This window comes from Lytechinus variegatus, chromosome 3 (genome assembly GCF_018143015.1).
Source record: "Lytechinus variegatus isolate NC3 chromosome 3, Lvar_3.0, whole genome shotgun sequence".
In the NCBI taxonomy this organism is placed as follows: domain Eukaryota; kingdom Metazoa; phylum Echinodermata; class Echinoidea; order Temnopleuroida; family Toxopneustidae; genus Lytechinus; species Lytechinus variegatus.
This window is the reverse complement of record NC_054742.1, coordinates 4729624-4751975: the sequence shown is the minus strand read 5'-3', so window position 1 is coordinate 4751975 and position 22352 is coordinate 4729624. Positions and strand designations below refer to the sequence as shown.

General features: G+C 34.0%; 1 protein-coding gene across 13 annotated transcripts in view; it reads right to left on the bottom strand.

The window, feature by feature from the left end:
- The window catches only part of LOC121410040 (leucine-rich repeat-containing protein 71-like), a 64074-nt gene that overhangs the window by 18725 nt on the left and 22997 nt on the right, over positions 1-22352 (bottom strand). For 9 of the 13 annotated variants that reach the window (XM_041601862.1, XM_041601863.1, XM_041601864.1 and 6 more), the window contains exons 4-11: positions 18035-18110; positions 9886-9960; positions 8928-8996; positions 8192-8351; positions 5317-5496; positions 3457-3564; positions 2321-2371; positions 505-558 (exon numbers count right to left, since the gene is read on the bottom strand). In XM_041601862.1, the coding sequence (XP_041457796.1) occupies positions 505-558; positions 2321-2371; positions 3457-3564; positions 5317-5496; positions 8192-8351; positions 8928-8996; positions 9886-9960; positions 18035-18110 (773 nt within the window). The remainder of the gene's footprint in view (positions 1-504; positions 559-2320; positions 2372-3456; positions 3565-5316; positions 5497-8191; positions 8352-8927; positions 8997-9885; positions 9961-18034; positions 18111-22352) is intronic. The other 4 variants (XM_041601874.1, XM_041601875.1, XM_041601870.1 and 1 more) reach the window with 3 other exon arrangements.

Below are 22352 nucleotides of genomic sequence, written 5' to 3'. Positions count from 1 at the left end.
TGAATCTCATGATTAATCATGAAGAGGCTGATCGGACTAAAATATCAAGATTGAACAAACTCGAGCTGGTGCAGCACAGCCTAGAGGTGAATAGCAATTGGTCATACTTGTGGATGAAATAAGTATTGAAAGAAATATTGGCAATGTTCATGTGAAAAACATTTTTTTTTTTTTACTTTAGAGTAAGCTATCTGCCATATCAGGATGAACTAGTTTGGATAGACTCAGTGTTGGTAAATCTATGAGGTCATATAATTGTTCATATGTGAATGGAACTATTGTGTTGAGGAATCTCAGAATTCAGAATTAGGTGACATTATGTGGATGGGTGTGACTAATTATGGTGACCTCTAATTGGTGTCCAATAATCTGCAAATATCAGGATGAAATACACAGTATTGTGATCCTTTGAGTTGTGTATTGGGAATCAGTGTTGTGAGGTTAGTAGGTTTATACAAGCCCCTAAACATCCAGGGTCAAGGGTCAAAGGTTGAATGATGTTACCATGGATGATCTGCTTGTTTTTGTCTTCTCTTCTTCCTTTTCTTTCTTGCCATCCTGTATAGATAAATATCATTGCACATTAGCATAGTTATAACCATGCTACACTCTCAGATATGATACACCACTGAATAATCAATAGTATATTTAATAGACCATGTTTTAATCGAATACCTTATTCCATAATATCCACTTAAGTCGACCATCTTACTTTTATTCTACTGTAACCATCGGCTCATCATGCATTTCATATGCATTCTTTTTTCATTGAATTCCACAATGCACAGTAAAAATGAAATAGTGTAGTACTATAAGATAAAAAAGTAACTTTCCTAAAGACAATTGTACATACCATTTCCTTACTTTCACTAGGCCCTATGTATTTTCAGTTATGAAAGAATTCCAAGTCTTCCATTAACTTATAATACATGTACATTATGTTTTATTTTAAGCTAATATTTTAGTGACCATCACCAGTATAATATTTATCAGTCTCATCATCTTCCAAACAAACTCTAGAAATGATAGTGCATCACCATGATCCTGTGAACCACAAGATCTCATATGATTACTGAGGGGCTTGCCATGGAAACTTTGGTATCATCAGGCAAGTACCACAGAAACAGGTCATGTGTTTGTCATTGTAACACCTATCCAAGGTTTGACAATTAATGAGTAATTGTAGACCTTATCATCTCTGGTAACTGATCATAATACCAGTGCCGATCTGTCTTTCAGATATCAATGTTATCACCACCTGTAATTTGTAACAGGGTGGAACTTGGGCAACACTGACATATATATGCATCCATGTACTACGTGATAATATATAACAAGGCACACTGCAAATAACATAGCACTGTATTACTTGTGATCCACCCACTTATAACCAGTGATTTACATGTATCACCACTGGTGATTGATAGTGATATTCATTGTAATTAGCGACTGATTCTGAAAGGGTGAGAGCATGTTTTACAATGATGTAATACTATTCAAATAAATCATTAAAAATCTTGTTCTTCATATGAAAATACAATGTATTAGTCTAAAGAAAACTTGTCCAACCAGTAACGGAAGAGAGCTACCGTACTAGGCAAATCTATCTACACTGACTTGTCATAGATCTGTGTCCCGTCTAACAAAGGAAAGGAGTATGACTGACTCAATCAATCTCAAATATAGAAAAGAAGCAACACCAGACATCACCTAGAATTCACATGCCCTTTTCATTCATCTTCGTTTACTACATTAAAGCAGTGCATTTTTTTATGTGTTGCTATAGCTTTCTATATCAGAGGTTGATGGGATCAAGACAAATTCAAAGACTTATTTGGATATTAGTGTTTTCTCTCAGAAATTATCATTGTCGTATTAATGTGATGGAAGAAGTAATTGACATTCGTTATTTAGGATGAAATATTTGATTGAAGAGAAAGAGAAAGGAAAGTTAGAATGATAATGAATTCAATGGGCAGAAAACATTTAGCTAGATAATACATACACATATTGATAATACCATAAACATTAGGACAACAAAGAATAGGAAGAGAGAAAAAAGGGACTGTGATCTATTAGTTTTGCCTCAAACTCTTTTTGTATTTTGTAATTAAAAGACAAAAAGGTTTCCGATGCACCCCACTGAAAGACACAAATAAATAAAAAGTAATAATCAAAAGGTAGTATACAAATAAATAAAACCCGCAAAACCCAATGAATGCTGCAACATATTTCATATTATTGTTTCAACATGCATTAATTAGCTGAAATGATAACAAAGCACCAATGATATTCCCACTGTGAAGAGACAATTCATTACCAAATGGCCTCCCTTTGAAGTTTTTGTTTCTTCTTTTATTTTTACAATCTCCTGTTCAAAAGAAAACATCACATTCAAATAAAGTGATACATGACTCTACAGTGTACCAGTTCTATACACTAAGGATTAATAGATGTGAGCTATTCCCCGGGGAGCTATTATACTCAATGCAAGGTTTAACACTTACCATCACAATAAAAATTGACGACAAAATTAACAAATATTGTGCATTTACATGTATTCAATTCTTTTTAACTCTACCTAGAACCATGTTAAATGAGAATGTATACTAATCATAGCAAAGAATGGATTAAATGATTCTAGATATATATATATAAATAAATGTCAGCCTGCAGTCATTCTTGAATTATACAAAGAAATTTTTCTAATAATTTTTCACACTTGACTTTGATAATTATTCATTTGAATTGACTCACTTATAACAGGATTGGTATATCATTTGACATCTTTCAGTAACCAACATGGACTAACACCTTTCTGGCCCCAATATCATTTTTTCATTATTTTCCCAATATACAGCCACCATCACTTACTTGCTCTCCCCCAAACAAGCTAGCTTTTAAGATTGAGAATTAAAAAAACCCACTTAACACTCTCCTGGGGAATTTCAATGGTAAATGGAAATGAACTATAACTGCAAATCAATGCTCAGTAGCAGTTCTTTTAAAATGTTTGTTTATTCAGACATACTCACATATCAACATCACTTAGTGTTGTTTATATCTTTTCAATTACAAGAAACATATACAGCTGTATGTACACGCAAGCATCGCATTTCAAAGTAATCAAAACGCAAACTAATATTTCAGTCAAAATCTAGCTAAACTCCCTTGCTTTTCTGAAAGTCAAACCTTAATTTGACTCAAGATGAATGAAATACAATGCAACCTTTCTTCAACCAAGATAAAAATAACTAAATCCAATATAACAAAATTGTCCGATTTCACTACTGATTATAACAATATTATTTTTTCTGTAATGCCTTGCTAAAGGGAGAAATGAGCCCTACCCTCTCAATAAATCACTTATATATGTACATTATAATAGGAATTTGTAAATTGAATGCATCACTTGAAGGCTAAAAGTGAATAGGAAAAAATGAAGGAGAGGTTTACCTTTCTTTTAGATGATTTATCTCTCTTTTTATCTGTTTTATCAAGATGGCTACCGCTCTTCACACTTCCTGGTCTGTCTTTAGACTCCGCTCTTCTGGAAGGGGGTGGCTACACAAACAAATATCAATCATAATCATATAAACTAGATTTATACAGTGCATCCAAGAAAAAAATGAATCCAAGAATTATCACAAAGCTTTGAGTCTCCTCTATTATCTGATAACTTCTTCATTCAGGAATGAGTGAGTAAAAATAATTCAAAGAAAGGATACTAAAAATCACTTAGCAGGTGACCTGAATTTGAAAATAAAAACCACTTGTCTAAAAAGCTCAAAATCTGCTCTTTTATTTGATACATAAATTACATAATAATGGTAAAAAATATTAAGAAAGTTCTGATTGTTTAAAATAATGCTTGCATTTCAAAATTTCAACAATCTTGCTTTTACTGATTCCTTACCATAGCTATCTCACAGTTAACAAAAAAAAAACTTTATGCATGGCTGATGTCAGGAAAAGTAAGTCCCAAAGCTAGCCTGAAAAACATTTTCAATTAAAAAACTCACTGAGATTAAAGAATTATATTATATAAACAGCACCTTTTCTGTGATTGAGGTATCAAATTTAAAGAGCAGATCTATATTGAATTTTCCTGACATGTGATTTTAATCAAGCAATTCAGATAACGCCTTCCGAAGATTATATCCTTTTTTTTCAAATTTACTGACTTGTGAATGAATAAGGAATAATATGAGTTAGACCAGGGGTGTTTCACAAACATTTAAGTGGGACTTAGCAATTCCCAGTTGCGTACAGTATAAAAGACATCATCACATTGGTCACGGGACACGCACTACCACATATCCATTAATCAGATTGCGCATTACATATCATGTGCGCGTCAGCATTTAAGTGTGACTTATACTTAAATCTTTGTGAAACATCCCCACGGGCCCTGTCTTAAGAGTTACGATTGATCCAATCAATCACAACTATGGATGGCCAGCAATGTCAACATCTAAAATGCAAATTTGTTCAAAATATTTTCTAGATATGATGTATATTCATGCATTCATAATTCTCTTGAAGATTCATGTGATTCTTTTTGTTTATTAAGGAGATTTCCTGTCGAAAAAAAAATTATGGAATGGATGGATTTCCATACAGTTGAGATCGATTGGATCAATCGTAACTCTTTGTAAGACAGGGCCGAGGTGAACGAAGAGACTCTTAGCTTTCCAATAATAGGTAATTTGTCTATTATATTTATGATTAAGTAATGATAAATCCTAGATAATTCTCAGGCTCGTTTTTTCCTGGGATGAACTGTACAACAGATCTTCAGAAGATAAAGAGCACAAGTTTAGCATCAAGTGCATTCAAGCTATTTATCACACCTGGTACCCATTCACTTCACATAAATTGAGTGTGGCATAATCTCTTGATAGAAAACATGCCACAGCTGGGATTCCAACCCATGATACTCTTTTTGAAAGATGAAAACAAGAACCTCTAATCCACAACGCAATGCACATTAAATCATAGTATCATTAAGTAATTGGAAGTCTTTTAAATACTGATCACCCTATCATTACAAACAGAAATTGAGTTGAAACTGATATTCAAAGCCTTCAACCAATCTGTTGTTTTGAATAAACCTTTAATTAGCCTAATCATTTTCCATTTTGATTTAGCATCATCAATTTATTTCTAATCTTCTTCGATGATGTCCAGGGGAGCATTTCATCAAACAAATATTCTGTGATTTTTAATGAGTATTATTATAAGCTATGGTAATCGTAGCATCTGATTGGCTGATTGAGTATTAAAGTGAAAATAACAGTCCATTGATTGACTTACCGACTTGCCACTTCCTCTCTCTGGTGAGCCCTTATCACTGAGTGCTTTACGTCTTTCTACCACTTCAGTATGTGTGAGAGGAAATCTTGAGAGGATTTCACCTGCATATATAGCTGCCTTGTCTGTCAATTCATTACTAGCCAGTGACAATGATAGAAGCACTCGGTTCATTCTTAAACCCTGAAAATAAATGAAAAGTATTAATGGTTGGATATGAACAATACCATCTACTAGTATTTGCAACATATTCCAGATGAAAATGAAAGATAAAATTAATATTTCACTAACATTAAAATGATATCATACCTTTTGTTTATATTTTTATTGCTGGCTGCATAGATATGTAGAGTGTACCTTATCTGAAAATCCTTTCCATATTATCTGCTTTCTTACCACCCCCTCTCTTTTTCTCACTCTCCTCCACGATACAGGTAGTAAAAGAGTAAATAATAATAATAATAGAACTATATAACGCTTATTAATTATTGTTTCACCGGTCATCCTGGCATGCCTGCACACAATGTATGTTGGTTTCCCAATCTCTGGGGAGCATTCCAACAAGAGTTACATGACTCGATTGCTAGGCATACTACATCTATAGGCTTTCGCATCCTACCGGGTACCCAATTAACACCTGGGTGGGGAGTGGAAAATTGTGGATTGATGCCTTGCCAAAGGATGCTGGGCTGCAGTGGGATTTGAGAATACAGCCCTTTAATTGCAAGGGGAGAGTCCGAACCACTACACCATGACGCTTCCACAAATGCAATAGACAGGGAAAGTAAGCAAGGGATAGATGCTTTGCATATTCTGCTATCAAATATTTGTCAGGGATGACACTTAGATACGAAATTCCGTAAGAGAATATATATGATACAGACCCACACAAATATTTTCTATGGGGAGAAAAAAGTGCTAAGAAACTCAGAATTTCAAATTTTCCATCAAAACTAACATCCCTGTGAAATGGAAAATAAGCTGATTTGCTGTGCAAAATAGCAGAAATTATAATACCAAGGTAACCCCATGAGAGTTTATCTGACATGCATTCAGATTACACAAAGGTACATGTATGATGGGAGTAAAATCCCTTGAAAATAAGAAGGGTGAAAGTTAGTGTGCAGATATACAAAAAAAAAGAAATGTGTTGTGTTATTTTCTGAATATATACATCATGATTAATTAATGATTTTTATTTCACTATTTATAGGATTGATAGGATTATATTATCATACATTATATAACAGATTCAGATTGACAGAAGATGCAACATTACTATGTAACTGCTTCTTCGACTAGGCATGCATTAGAGTAACGATTAAATTAGTCAACAATCCACTTCCTACCTTCACTCTAGGGAATGATGCAATGACAGATACACCACTACTCCAGGATGCATGTACCCTTGAACTATTCTTACAGACAATTTGCGTATCCTCTAGGCAATACCATTTAAAAAGTAATGGACTTGTTTCTTGAAAACTTTTAACTATATCTTCTAAAATAATTCTTAAGAAGATTATCAACAATAATTCGATTTCAGGTATTATAAAGGGGTTCTATTTTGGAACTCAGTGCACTTTTAATTTGTTTCATTCTAAAGGAAAACTTGATAACCAATCTACGGTAGATACAAACATGAAATGAAATTCAGAATGGAGAATATTGGTGACCTTCGTCTACTATAACAGGGTTTAGAATTCTACAATTTTTATAATCTAAAACAAAGTAATTGAGGAGAGAGAGAAAGAGAGAGACAGAGACAGACAGAGCCAATTTTCAAGCAAATATACTTTATTCAGCATATTTACAATAAATAACAACCAACATTCGTTGCACAGCTGGCAGAAGGGTGCAATTTCCTGCCAAGCAGAAGGGCACATTTGCACTAAATCACATATAACCTATAAAATATCTGCTTATTTCAAACCAAATTTACTATGCATTTCCATTTCATCCCTTTGCTCATTCATTTAAGTTTGGTCTCAAATAAGTTAATATTTCATAGGTAAGATGTGATTTAGTGTGTGCACCCTTCTGTCAGCCATAAGACATGCAGCTAGGAGGTGAGAAAGTAGGGGAAAGGGGGAGAGAAAGAGAGACAGAAAGAAAACTAAACAAATAACTTTATTTTCAGCATACAAATTGGATTTATTCATTTTAGGGTCACAGCTAGTAAAAACATGCGTTGTTTACCTTAAAAAATCTTGTAGTACATGTAAGATATCATACATCTTTATCAAATGCATCCATCACTATTACAAGAGGTGCACTTCATGGTCATATAGATTTATTTCACCAATAATAGCTCCAAGCTATCCTCAGTTTTATCACATGCAACTTCCTGTATTGAACTTTTCTTTTCTGTAGATATTTCAGAAATTAATAGCTTTTAAGTCAAACAAAATCATTTTTATTCTTGTTACTTAGATTAAGTACAAAGGTGATGTGATAATGCTGATTTCTAAATAACAAGTTGGAACCTTCTACTACAATACCATCATCATCATCTCTACTATTGTCACTTCTCATCTTTATTACACAGCTATTTCTCTTTTCATCACCCTTTCATACTGCCTGTCTCCCTTCATTTCCCTATTTATTTCCCCTTTCCATTATGCAGTTTTTTTCAAATGTGAATATTTCTATTTGATCACCTATCTTTTATTACATTTTTTTTCTGATTTCTAATACACATCCACTTTTCAACATTTTAATCTGATTCAATCTTGTTCTGATTCATTAATTTTTTTTCAAATGTTTATTCACTATTTTTTTGGTGCGCTAGATGTACACCTATATGGATACTTTTGATAATAGCAGAATTGTCTCTGAAGAGAGAGCAAGCCCGAGTCTGATAAAAGATTATACTTACATCCAACAGAACTATCGCACCAGCTTCCCCAAGCTTGTTATTGCTTAGGTTGAGAGAGAGTAAGTTTTTATTGCAAGTCTTCTCATTTGAGATGGCCTGACCTAGCGCCTTAGCTCCTTTCTCAGAGATGTTGTTATGTCGCAATGATAAGTTGACGATTCTGTCCACAAGAAGAGCAAGAGTTTTAAGTTAAAAACAAATATTCAAATAAGTGTTTTGATTTGTATGATAACATGATTAATCTGTTTATAGCAGGCAAAGACCTTCATAACATCCTCTTCAAATGTATAACCACTGACTGGTACACTGTAGATACCACAGGATTATTTAAAATGCATCCAGTAATCACTTTGGAAGCAGGGTTTTATACTCAACATCTCTCTTGTTATTACTTCATAGAATATATATCCTTCAAATGAATTTGTAAGATCACTAATAGTTGACCTGTACATTCCCACTTTCTTTCACTATGCTCTATGTTTTTATCTGGTTGTTTACATGTTTTTAAGGGGAGGGGACGGTTTTGTTTGTTTGTTTTTTGTGGCAAGAGTTGGATGGGATTGAAAGAAGCAAACATATCAAAATCAACTTCAATAAAAAAAAAAAACAATATAGGGTAACACAAAATGAACATATCAAATAGGAACTACATGGTAATAATAATTTGTGATTTTTACAATCAAGAAATATCACATGTAGAACAATAAACTGAGGATGAAAAACCAACATTACTTACATGCTGTCTTCCCCAATGAGACATGCCCAAGGCTCCTCAGGGATGGGATTACCTTCAACTGTCACATTCCTAGATAATAAATGAAAATATTATTAAAAGATGGCGGAAGACAGCAAAATAAACACAAGTCAATTAATAACTGTTATGAGACAATGACAAAGACAGACAATGAATGTGATCAGACATAGAAAAGAAGAGAGGATGAGGATACAGGCAAACAGAAAGATAGACAAAGATACATAGATACATAGAGAAAGGGGAGAACATCGTCCAAATGAAGGAAGGGAGGTGGAGAGAGACGGGGGGGGGGGGGCAGGGATGAAGATTATCCTGTCATTGCTTAATTTGCATTAACAAACATGAATTGAGAGTTAAATATAAGTGCACATCTAGTAGATAATTGGGCAAACCACATTTCTTATAAAAGATAATGCTGTTAAACAGACCTGCAGGAGAATATGACATCCATAACTTAAATTATAAGTGATCCATTTAAACCCCTGATACACATTTACATGTAGTTGAAATCTACTAATTTAATCTGCACTTAAATTCAATTAAACATGCATTTATAAGACATACAGTATATTGAACAATTAAACAAATTTTCTTTTCAAAATTAGAAACAGGATATAATGTTTCAAATTATTGTTTAACTTTGAACACTTTTACTTCATGCATCAATACAGGTCGTGTGGTCTAGTGGTATAAAGAGCATTAGACTTTAATCGCAAGGTTGTGAGTTTGAATCTCAACTCTGCAGTTGTCTCCACTTTGATAAAAAGGCCCGATCGAGTGATATCTGTCATCTCCAACGTCAGCCACTATGACTGATTAAACTAGACATAAAATGTTTAATCGGTAATTGGTTATATGCCAGCTTGGCGTTTACCAACAAAACGCTGTCCGCTGCCGAGTTCCTACAGCAGTTACCATAAACAGAAACATAAATACTTACTTTAGATTCTGACATTGAGGCAAGAACGATGACAATTCCTTTAATGTTTTTTCTGTCAAGCTAGTGTTCCATAAGCTATTTTGGACAAGAAAGAAATTAAAGTTATATTTACATGCATTGAAAAGGAAATAAATTCAATTGTAATGGTTATAATTGGTGAACCCAAATCCGGCGCATCATGGTCTAGTGGTTATGACTCTTGTCTTTCAATCAGAGGGACATGGGTCTGAATTCAAGCCATGGTGTGTTATCGTTCGGCAAGAAATTTACCCACATTGTGCTGAACTTGATCCAGGTGAAGTAAATGGGTACCCGTTAGGATTTTCATGTATTCCTTGAATGCTAAATAACACATTTATGGTGGCTCAGCTACAGTCAGGGTAATGACATGATACATCAAATACAGTGCAGTGGTGCCCCAAAGTTGGTGAACCCCACCAAAAAATGAAATTTAAAAAAATAAAGTGTTAAAGTTCTGCTGTGTTTTAGATGATATTTAGGAAATATGAACCAAACGGCTAGAAAATAATTTCATATAAAGTTTCAAAATGATTTGAAATCGTCGAGTCAGTACTTCAAAAAATCTAAAGTGCAAAACACTAACAATATGGTTGAGGAATCATTGTGCTTTATAAGATACTACTCTGAAGAATTCCCCTTGTCCTCAGGTGTTATCTTGTTGCTGTGATTACCAAAGAATGGTTGGAAATCATGAGAGAGAATTACTAAAGAAATTTAAGATGGGTTGTATTCTTAGAAATAAGATCCTACAACTGGATTTATAACTGATGAAGCTCTATCCCCAGCTGATACCTATCAGTCAGGAAACACAAATGACCAATCAAGATTTACTGCAAGCCAATCAGAGGTGTTTCCTCTACAAATCAATTGCAAACCTTTCTTTTTTAGGGCCTTGAACTCTCTCCTACTCATGAAAGCTCAAACATAACTTTTAGTTTTGGAAAGACCACAAAGCTCTTCCCTACAGATTCTTAAATAAAGCTATATACAGTCAAACTAAAACCAAATTCATTTTCCTCCTCAGAATTCTTAGCATGCCTGATGAACTATAGTTCGATGAATGACAATTTAACAAAACAGGAAGAGAACATTGAATAAATAAATAAGTTTTCCCTGGCCAGCATATAATCTGGACCATGGTTGTGATAGTGGTTTGCCTGTATAATACTACATGCACTTTCTCCACTCCCAGGGGAGCATTCTAGCAAGAACTTCCAGTAAGAGATAGGCACACTAAATTGGTCTTTGCAACCATGGACCTATTACGTGATTATTATAGTGATAGCTAGGTCCATGTTGCAACCTACTGGGTAGCCATTAAACACCTGGGTGCAGAGTGGCCAAAAGTGGAGCGATGTCTTGCCAAATTATGCTAATTCCACAGCGGGATTCCAAGACACCACCCTCTAACTACAAGTTTATTCTATACCTTGTACAATTAACAACTTCAAAAATACACTGAAATACACTCTGTACAAATGTATAACTTCAGAAACACACTGAAATACTCTTCAGGAATAAACTAAAATACTCCAAGGCCCCGTCTTACAAAGAATTACGATTGATCCAACCAATCGTAAGGATTGATCCAACCAATCGTAACTCCAAGGAAATCCATCAGTGTCATAATTTTCTGCAGGAAATTTTCAAAATGTCCTTTGTAAACAAAGACAAACACACCAAATTGTCAAGAAAACGATGAATGAATGAATCGTATCTAGAAATTGTTTTGGGACAGACATGCATTTTAGATGTGGGCGTTGCTAGTTTTCTGTAGTTGAGGTTGACCTGGGGTGGTATTCTGAGATCCATTTTATCTCAGATAAAATAAAATATTTTATCTCCGTTAAAATCAGTGAGATAAAATACCCTTCAAATCTCTCCAAATTGGTATTCTGAGAACCATTTTATCTTCATTTTATCTCTGTATGACACACCTACTTTTTAATCAATATCCAATTAGAAACGCGCTTTTATAGCTCTTTCGTGTCAGTCAACCAATGGAAATCCATTCCACAAGGAGGTGTGGCAAAGGGGTGAGATTGCGTCAATTTTTGACTTCAAATACGCTTGCACTATACGCTCGCGCGTCTTTACAGAGATTTCTTTTTAACAAAAAGGACAATGCTCTCATCTTTTTTCGAGGTCTGTATCGCATCTTTTCAAGCATCATTTCAAAGACAATATGAAATACTTTCTTATTGTACAGGAATAACGTTGAGGTGTTATTCTTAATAAATATATAATTTTTCTTCATTTTCATGTCAACATTTGGGGTTAATTCACCTAGAAATATTGGTGAAATCAACGTCGCGGAGATAAAATAGCCCCTACCCTCTTTTAAGTTTATTTTATTTTTTCTTCAAACTATCTTGGGCGCAAGCACATCATCTGCGTTGCAATACCCAGATACGCGATGCCTTTGTCTACGCAGGTACTGTTTTGTTGCGTATCATTAAAAGTTACGCAAGATAAAATTTATACGCAAGATAAAATTGTAAATTTTATCTGAGAGATAAAATGTCATCTCAGAATACCAATTTCATTTTAAGAGATAAAATAAAATATTTTAAAGATAAAATGACCTCAGAATACCACCCCAGATGAATAGCAACTCTTTGTAAGATGAGGCTCAGGAATCATGAGTGAAACACTCCATAATCTTCCACACATAATCTTTAAATTCAATAAAGACAATTGATACTCCTTTAAATCAGTTTCAGGTCAATATTAATCAAGTTTCTAACACTGTAGATGAGCCTCAATACAAGGACCAAGTGGTTGCTGGAGGCACAGGGTTACTTTCATGCACTTTATTTCATGTGAAATATTCATACATGTATTTATTCACATAAAAATTGATCATGTGGTATTCGTGATGAGGACAAAAATCATTTTGTAGCAATATACACAATGAGCACCCAACAGAGCAGGTGTATGTACATCACACTTTATAATAAAAGGCCAAGTAAATGATGGGGGTGCAATGGATGGGGTTGGTTAGATCAAAAGAATCAAATACTAGTACCTTGTTGAAGAAGCATGGTTGGTATAATGTGAATGAGCATAATAATCAATGTGATAAGCAGACAGACTTCCCATTCTTAATGTGTTTTTTTTTAGATTACTGTACATGTACATGTATGTGCATTATACTGTAATATCATGAGAGCTGACATATTAAGTTCAGTGAATCCACAGCATGAGCATAAACTACCCTCTGATTCCTGACTGGGATTTTGTATTGCAGCAAAAAGATATCTCAAAAGTTTCTTGATCAATCTCAAAATGTAATTTGATAACAGCCCATGAGACGATTGCTGTGAGATTGCATTTCTGAAAAGAACTTTTCTCTATTCAGATCAATGTATTTGGACAATTCCTTGTTTTTCTACAAATTGCCTGTTTGAATTATCAGAGTTAGCTTTAAGGAGCTCTGATCCCTTGATACAGCAGTAAGTATTTATGTCAAGATTTTTCCTTTGTTAGTACACTGGATTCTTTTCCTTTGATTTTCAACTATAAGTAAAAGGAAATACATGATACCTTGGAAATTGTTATGTTATTTTTCACATTTCTCAGCAAAACATCCCCCTTTATTCTAAAATAAACATTTGAGCATTTATAAAGAAAAAAAATCAAATATCAGCTCCATAAACATCTACATGTAGCTCTGGAATATTCTGTTTTTTTTTCTTCAGTTTTATACTTTGTTTTATCTTCTTGCATTTTTTTAAATATTAAATCCAAAACTGTTTATGAACATGATAAGGGTCATCTTTTTAATCCAGTCTGTATTTTCATTAAACTAACAACATTACAGTAACATAACATCTATTTACATTAAGTTGCTACACACTAGCTATTCCCTGTGAATTGAAAAACAATATCTAGGATTTTATTTACTTCGAGGTGATTTCGAACAGATATTCATATTTTTCTTCAGTCCCTTGAGTATATTTTGGTTTTTATACATCTATGATAAAAAAAAATCATAGTCTGGTTTATTCAGATTAATTATGAAATAACACAAAACAAGAGGTAGAAAATAACAGATAAATTATTATTACATCTTGGGCCCTTTTATATGATTTGTGCAATATATCTTCGAAATTGAATTGTATTATACATTATTTGCAGATGATACAAATATCTTCATGTCACATGAAATGTTGATGTTCTGGAAGTGCAATTTTATTTGAATATTAACAATGGTGACTCTGTGGTTGGCTATTAATGAACTATCTGTAAAAAAATATTTCTAAAACAAAGTTTGTTTTTTTTAATACAAAATATGCATTGACAATCTGCAGGTGCAATTAGCAAATTTCAGTGTACAAAAAGGCATGACATTTCTTGGTGTTATAATAGATAGTAAATTGCTATGAACTCCTCATTTATTTGATTTAATTTGTAACAGAATTTCAAAAATAATATACATGTAGAGGCATTTTGTAAAGATTATGCAATTTTCCATCACTATTTTACAAAATATTTATATGCACTTATTGCACCTTTAAATGGTATTCTTGCCTTGGGCAGTGCTTCAAATCTGGATAGAATTTTTAAAAAAATGTGCAATAAGAATTGTAAACCATTCATCTTTTTATGCTCATACTGAACCAATTTTTAAGTCTCGGTGGATTTTAAAATTCTATGGCTTTTACAATTATGAAATTGCAATTTTTTATGTATAACTGTTACCCCAGTCAATATTATTTTGGTTTAAATTGTAATGTACATAACTATACAACCAGGGGGAATAGTCATTTTCATATACCTAAAGAACCATATTATTTCAAAATTCAATATTTTATAGGGGACCATTAATTTGGAATGTTTTATCAAAGGAAATTAGGGATAGTTTTACTCTCTTAATGTTTTAAGGAGGAATTATAAATACCAAAATCATCACTACTTATTCATTTTTTATTTCGTCATTATATAATGATTATTTTGCTTTGCTTGTATGGGTTAGTTCGGTATTTCTTTCCCTTTTTCTGCATTCAAATTTTGTTACTATATTTAGATAAGATATATTTAGATTTGTTACTATGCTATTTCATTTGGGTCGGCCATACATAAGGTCAATTTCTTTGTGGCTGTTACACCCTTCCAGTATAATACTTTATTTATGTCATGCTTGTACCATTTATATTGTTGCTTTTATACCCTAGGCTACTGATAAAAATAAATTGAATTGAATATGCATGGCAGAAAATGTTTATGACTTTTCAGTCAATTTTGCTTGTACATGTATATTTTTTATTGATGATAGTATTTACATTGTGTTTATATTGAAAAAAAATCATCCCCATCATCTCCATTTGGAAATGAGCAAAGATTCATTTCCCCAGCAGGTTTGATGAGCTTCATCCAAGCAAGCTAACCCTCTAGCTACAGGATACATCTTGTCACTTTCAACATCTTTGCCATGAGGAGTCCTAACTCATCACTCTTAAAATCACAAACTCAATAATCATCATATTTGCAAATGCCCTCTGAAAATGGTTAACCATCTCTATACACCATTTTCATTATTGTCTGGAGACATCTTAGTTCGATAAAGAAAATGACAGTGCAATCAGTGAGGGCAAAATATCCTGTCAATAGCTCCTAGACATAAACACGGAAAGGTTTGTTATTGCCGTATTGATCTATTGCAATAACCAATCAAAACATTTGCTTTTGAAGGGCACACATACAGTACATTATCAAGATAGAAGGGAAATGAATTCTCACTGCAGACTAATAAACTATTGATAACCAGTAGACAAAATATTATTTGTCCATCTCACTTATATTAAATATTCAAACATAGATTGAATTCATTTCCTGATCCAAACTATCTGAACTTGACAAGTACGTGTATAAAGGTCTATGCACTTTTGGATCACTGCATCAACCAAAGAAATGATGAAAACAAAGAGCAAACTTGTTCTAAAGGCTCTAAAACAAAAAGAAATACATGTAAGAAAAAAAAAGACAAGTACACTATACATACACTAATCATCCATATGATAGAATTGAAAAGAAATCCCACTACAAATGTTTTCTCATAGACTGGGGAATACGTCAATGAAAAAAGCTGGCCACAAATACATTATATATATATAGGTAAATATGGAATTAGCTAAATTTACACCAATCTATTTTCTATTTTTCGGAAAGCACTTTTATAGTTTGGTTCCTAGAAGGAATCTATTTTTTTGCCAGATTGTCAAATTTTATTCACACACTTTAATAGAAAATACTGCAATGAATAATTCAATGATTGCCTGGTGTCTCAACATGTACACATATCAACCTTCCAGAGTGTTTTCAGATAACAAAGCCAATTTACAGTTTTTATTCAATTGATTGAAAGCAAAAAAGTTTAAAATGGAACTTAAACCATTATACACAGCAGGCAATACCCCCACTCCCCCCCACCAAAATAAAGAGGAAATAAAAAAAAATTATCTTAAATGCAACACTTTACAAACTATCACTCTTTACTGGAGAGCTTTTTCAAACTAAAAATCGATTTGTATTCTTTCCACTTCTAATATCCCAAATTGGTAGAGCCTCCCTCTATAAGTACACTTGAAAAGGAGTTGTTTTCACAGGAGATTGACATTTCAAATATGCACTTCATTTCAATGTCCTCAGGGTACGGTAGTGATAGGTCACAGTGAGTGTGTTCATGGATGCATTTTCAAGTTCAAGAACATAGCAATCCAACCATGTACAATACCCAAAGGGACTCGATCTTAAATTTCAAAAACAACTTTTAAAATAAAAACAACGCACTTTGAAAAAAAATAAAAAACTAGGTTCATTTCAATTTTTTTTCACTTCAGTATGCAACTTCAAATGACCGGAGCATTCAACCTTATGTCCAGTCCACTATGGCATTGATTTCATATTTTTGCAAAACTCAAACATAACATAACTTGAAGTTTCCTCAGGCAATAATCATTATCCTTAGATAATGACCACTTTCATATTACTTGGATAACTGGATTAATCTATGATGTATGCATAGGCCTGACATGAATATACATGTACTTCAAATAGTATTAGTTTTGTAGTGAAATCTGGGGGGGGGGGCCACTTCCATTCACGAGTGGATACCATGTGCGACCATGGGGTTTCGAAAAGCACCCTAAACACATATTTTCCATATTCTGAAAATGCACCCCTAAACAAGTAATGACGTGTGAAACCCTACCCTTAACAAGTATTGGAAACAAAACAATATTTTTGGGAAGTATTCCCTGAATTGAACCCCTAAAGAAGTATAGCAATATTTTATTGTTATGTCACAGGCCCGTCGATCGTCGGTTTTACCTTTACACATCATTAATTTTGGTTTAGTATACGGCCCCACCTTCCATACCAAAAATCAGACTCTAAACACGTAGTGTTGGCGCAAAAAGGACATCCTTAATAAAACATTTAAATTTTGTTTTATCATCCCCGCCAATTTGACCCTAAACACATAGCCTTCCTAGTGAAAAAGATACCCTTTTTTCATTATTTTTGTGTTTTTGACAACCTTATCACGTGTTTTTTTTTTGGTCGCACATGGTATCCACTCGTCAATGTAAGTGGCCCCCCCCCCCCCCTGGGAGTGAAATATCAACTGTCAGTTCTAAAAATATGCAAGTCCTCAAAGATAAACTATTAGGGTGATGTAAACTACAATGATGAAAAATTCAGGTCCATATCAATGCATGATCTCATTGATGGATAACCCACATCCCCTATGCATGATCTGACCTATGCTACTTATCAATGTGTTTTCATCCATCTGGAAATGTGTCATTTTTAATCATACTTTCATACACATCATTGTAAAACACTGCCTGAAATTACCATTCTCATTCAGACCTGTACAGCATTTTTCATCTGACTTCCATTTAATAGGGTATGCAAACAATGCAGCAGATAACAACAAATAAACAAAAACAAAAACAGAAAAATTGTATCAAATGTATACAAATGTACATGTATGCACGATAATATATCAAGTGATGTTTAATTATCAAATTCAGACTGCTGGATAGGGAGTCTAGGTTTTTTATTAGGGCTTTCAAGAAAGTAATTTATATAGCTGCTGTATGTACAAGAGTATGTTACTCACTTGATGGTATGGAGTTTTTCTATTGCTGGGAAGCACTGCTTGAAGATTCCAACCATTGTTTCATCAATCTTCCAACCTAAAACAAGAAAACAAAATGGGAGTTCATTCCACAAATAACCATCTGTTGAATTAAATTGATATAAGATGTGGGTGCATCGTGATCTAGTGGTTCTGACTCTCGCCTCTGAAACAGAGGGTCGTGGGTTCGAATCCTAGCCTTGGCGTGTTTTCCTTCAGCATAAAATTTATCCACACTTGCTGCACTTGACCCAGGTGAGGTGAATGGGTACCTGGCAGGAGTAATTACTTGCATGCACTGAGTGCCGGTGATGGTAGCTCGAGCTAAAGCCGGGGTAATAATAGCAGCACTTTGTATCCTCAGGCAAAAAGGGCTTTATAAATCCAGCTATTATTATCATAAGATACTTTAGTCTTCATTGAATTACTATGGAAATGGTAAAGTAGAAATGTGATGAACAAAAATGGTTGAGAACTTCAAAGATCTTCTATTCCACAGTAAAGTACATCTGTTTTTTTAATATTTCATGAACAAATCAAATATGCAATTTAATTTGGATTTGAATCACATAAAAATGATCAAAAGTACAAGAAGAGAATAATTCATTAAAGGACAAGTCCATCCCGACAAAAAGTTGATTTTCATAATAGGAGAAAAATCCAATGAGCATTGACACAAAAAAATTCATCAATATCGGATGTAAAATAAGAAAGTCATGACATTTTCGCTCAATTTCACAGAACAGTTATATGCACGTCCTCGCCGGTCTGCAAATGAGCAAACTGACGACGTCACCAACTCACTATCTCTTTTGTATTTTATTATATGAAATATGAAAAATTCTAATTTTTCCTCATTGTGATGTGAAACAAAATTTAATTCCTCCCTGAACATGTGGAATTGCCATCATATTTTAACAGTTGGTCTCTATTGCCAAATCTGTAAAAAATGAAATATTGTATTAAATAATGTATATAGTACCATGTACAGAGTTGTGCATATATTTTTGTTTTGCAAAAAAAAGCAAAAATTAAAAATGTCATAACTTTTTTATGTATCCGATTTTGATGAAATTTTCAGGGTAATGCTTGTTTGATTTTTGTCTATCAATTCAAATCAACAATTTTCTGGGGTGGACTTGACCTTTAAAGTAAATTCTCTTTGTGGCTAGTAATCTCTGCCCCCCCCCCCCACTTCTCTCTCTCAACTTATCCTGATACAAACACATTGAGTAATTATAGAACCTAATTGAATGGATCATATTCAGACCCGGGCTCTACAGGAGACAAAGCATTGGAGGGGCACTAATAGTTTTCTGCCAATGACCAATCAAGATAATTATTGCACTAATGTTGTTCAAAACTGCTGAAAGGGAACTGACCAAAACTATTTTTTTTTAATCCAACGTCAACCCTATTTTTTAACAGGACCCAGAAATGAAAATCAAATTTCTATCTTCATTTATTGGCTTATTACCCGGGGGGGGGGGGGGGGCACTCGACCAAAAAAGTGGTGGGGGTGTGCCGCGGGCGAGACAAAAAAACCGGGGCCTTGGAGTGGGCTTATTGTTAAAAGGAGGGTCCTCGGAACGGGCTTCGGAACGATAAATGTTTGTGAAAACGGGGGTCCTTGGAACGGATCGCCAGCGTGTGAGTACGTATGCATCCCTATGGAACGGTCATGTGTGCATGATGCAGCTAGCGCGGCCTCCGCTGGCGGAGCTCTGCGGCCGCTTTTCACCAAAATTGCGGCTCATTCAATGCGATCGGAGCGGCGTAACGAAAAATATGCGAAGCTTTGGAGCGGATTTTTCTCTTCTTTTTTCTCGATAAAAAGAAAATGCTATGCCTTGGAGCGGCTTTCTTTGTTCTTTTTCTCAACAAGGAAAAAATGCTATGCCTTCGAACGGAAATTTGAGTGTGAAAATGGGGGTCCCCTCCGCGGCACATACCCACTATGCATTATATACTGAGTGCCCCCCCCCAGGGCTTATTATAGCCCACATCAAGATAAATCTGTGAATCCCAAAGGATATTATCTGCAAGCTTTATCTCAATAGAGATAATAGAGATAATTTTACGAGAAATTACGAACAATTTCAAGAGATTTTTTATCATGGTTATGTAGACAAACACTTATCAAAAAATGTCAAAATATTGTAGAATTATTTCACATTGAATGGAAAAAACAATGATGAAATTAATAAAGCAGTGGTTCCATATTACAAGACACAAAATATTTGGAAGTAAGAAACAATTGAAAATAATACATCTTCCTTTAAGAGGATGTTATATATAAAAAAATATTAACAAATGATTCATGTAATAGACATTCTAAATACCTGATTGGTTGTATAAATGTTTGATACATACATGTATTTAGAGATACTTCTACATGTACATGAGATTGCTGCATGTATCGCCGCAATGGGACAATCGGCCTGATGAATGTTCTGATAGCGAACGTCATGGTGATAGACTCTTCATTAATCTGAAGAAAGTTTTTTTTCATTTCACTCCCACCACTGCAATTCCAATCAAATGGCAAAGATCCAGAAAATTAATCTTGAAAACACTGAGCTATCTGAGTTATTTCAGGCCAAGATGTGTGTTTTAAAAGATTCTTGATAAATTCTTCTTGACAAACAAAAAGGGTGAGGGGAAGGGAATATCTCCTTCCAGTAACAGACAGAGCTCTATGAATGACACAATTCATCTTTCTTTTGTATACTGTGCTGAGAAGACAAACAAAAATTCATCACCTGGGCTACATTGGAATTCACGTTTTTTCTCACTATTTCATATCACAATTACCCATTTTAAGATACTAGACAGGTTGTACTCTGTAAATACAAGTTTATCCATACATATTTGTCTTGAAATACATATACATGCACACACTATATTTTTATCACTATTCCCATACCCCACCCCCCCAAAAAAAAAATATTATAAGAACACGTTTATGAATAAATCATGATGTGAGTGTACAGGGTGTACCTCTCTTTACTTTTACAATATACATGTAGGTAGAATAATACTCTCCTTGTCTGCTGAAAACATCACTTCACATTTCATCAACAATCACATCTTTAAAAGAAAGCATCTTAGACAATAAATTGTTCCGACACTCTCTATACAATGTTATCACCTGATGTGATATTACTCTTAGAAATTACCTCTTCAATCAAACTCAAGATACAGATCAATCTAAAAAAAACATCAGGGATATAGAACTATGAATGAGGCATGTACAGCAATGGAAGTCTGCCTGGACTATTTCAATTTTAGTCTGACGACTCATCTACTCGATTGGGCACGATCATGAATCTGAGCAAAAAGTTTGGAGCGAGCTCGAGAATCAGCTGGCTCGCTCATATGTAGCGCAGATGTATGGAGCATGAGCACACAAGACAAAATAAGGGGTTTCCCTGGCCCTTCATCATCGGCAAATTGCACAAGATAGTTGCGTATGTGCACATGCACTTCAAACGAGGGCAAGCAGACTAGCGGGTTTGTCACGCCCTGCCAAAAAATAATCATACTATAATTAGCCTTTACTTTTTTTTTTCATTTTCTATTCCCAAAAATAATTTTCTGGGACACTTCTCACTGAAGAATAAAAATTAAGAAAAGAAATAAAAATTAAGAAAAGAAATAAAAATCAGTACTTAGTGAATGAGTCAACTGGCAATTGGTTTCAAGCAATCCATAGCATGATTGACTTAACCCAATCGAGCCCCCCCCCCCCTCGACATGTCTCATGATAAATTTTGTAGTGTGAAAAAGATAATAATCCTATAAGGAAGAGTGTCAAGCCCAAATTATAGCAGCTTGGGGGCTACACATATATTTAAAGATTTACAGGCAAATTGTGATTTTATGCAATTAGTTAGTATAATCAATTAATCAAAAATAAATTTGAATAATTTTTGTACAATTGACAACCACATTGTGGAGATTACATGTATGTCATGGGTGACAATTTTTGTCAGGATCATGTAATTAACTGCCGAAATCTGGGGTGGGGGGCCAAATCAGCCCTTCCCCCTCCCAGGGACATGCAATTTCAAAATAGCCCAGGCTATATAGGGTTAACATGATCAATGTTATGATAGTAAACATAGATTTGAAGAGGAAGATGCTATCGGTGCTTTAAACAAATGTTTAGAAATTATTTTCTAACCTTCTTTAATTGTGACAGTAGTTATGTACATAGGAAAAGTAGACCCAAATATATTATGTTACAACATGTAACAATTACGTTACAAATAATTTCTTAAAGATAAAGATACAATTT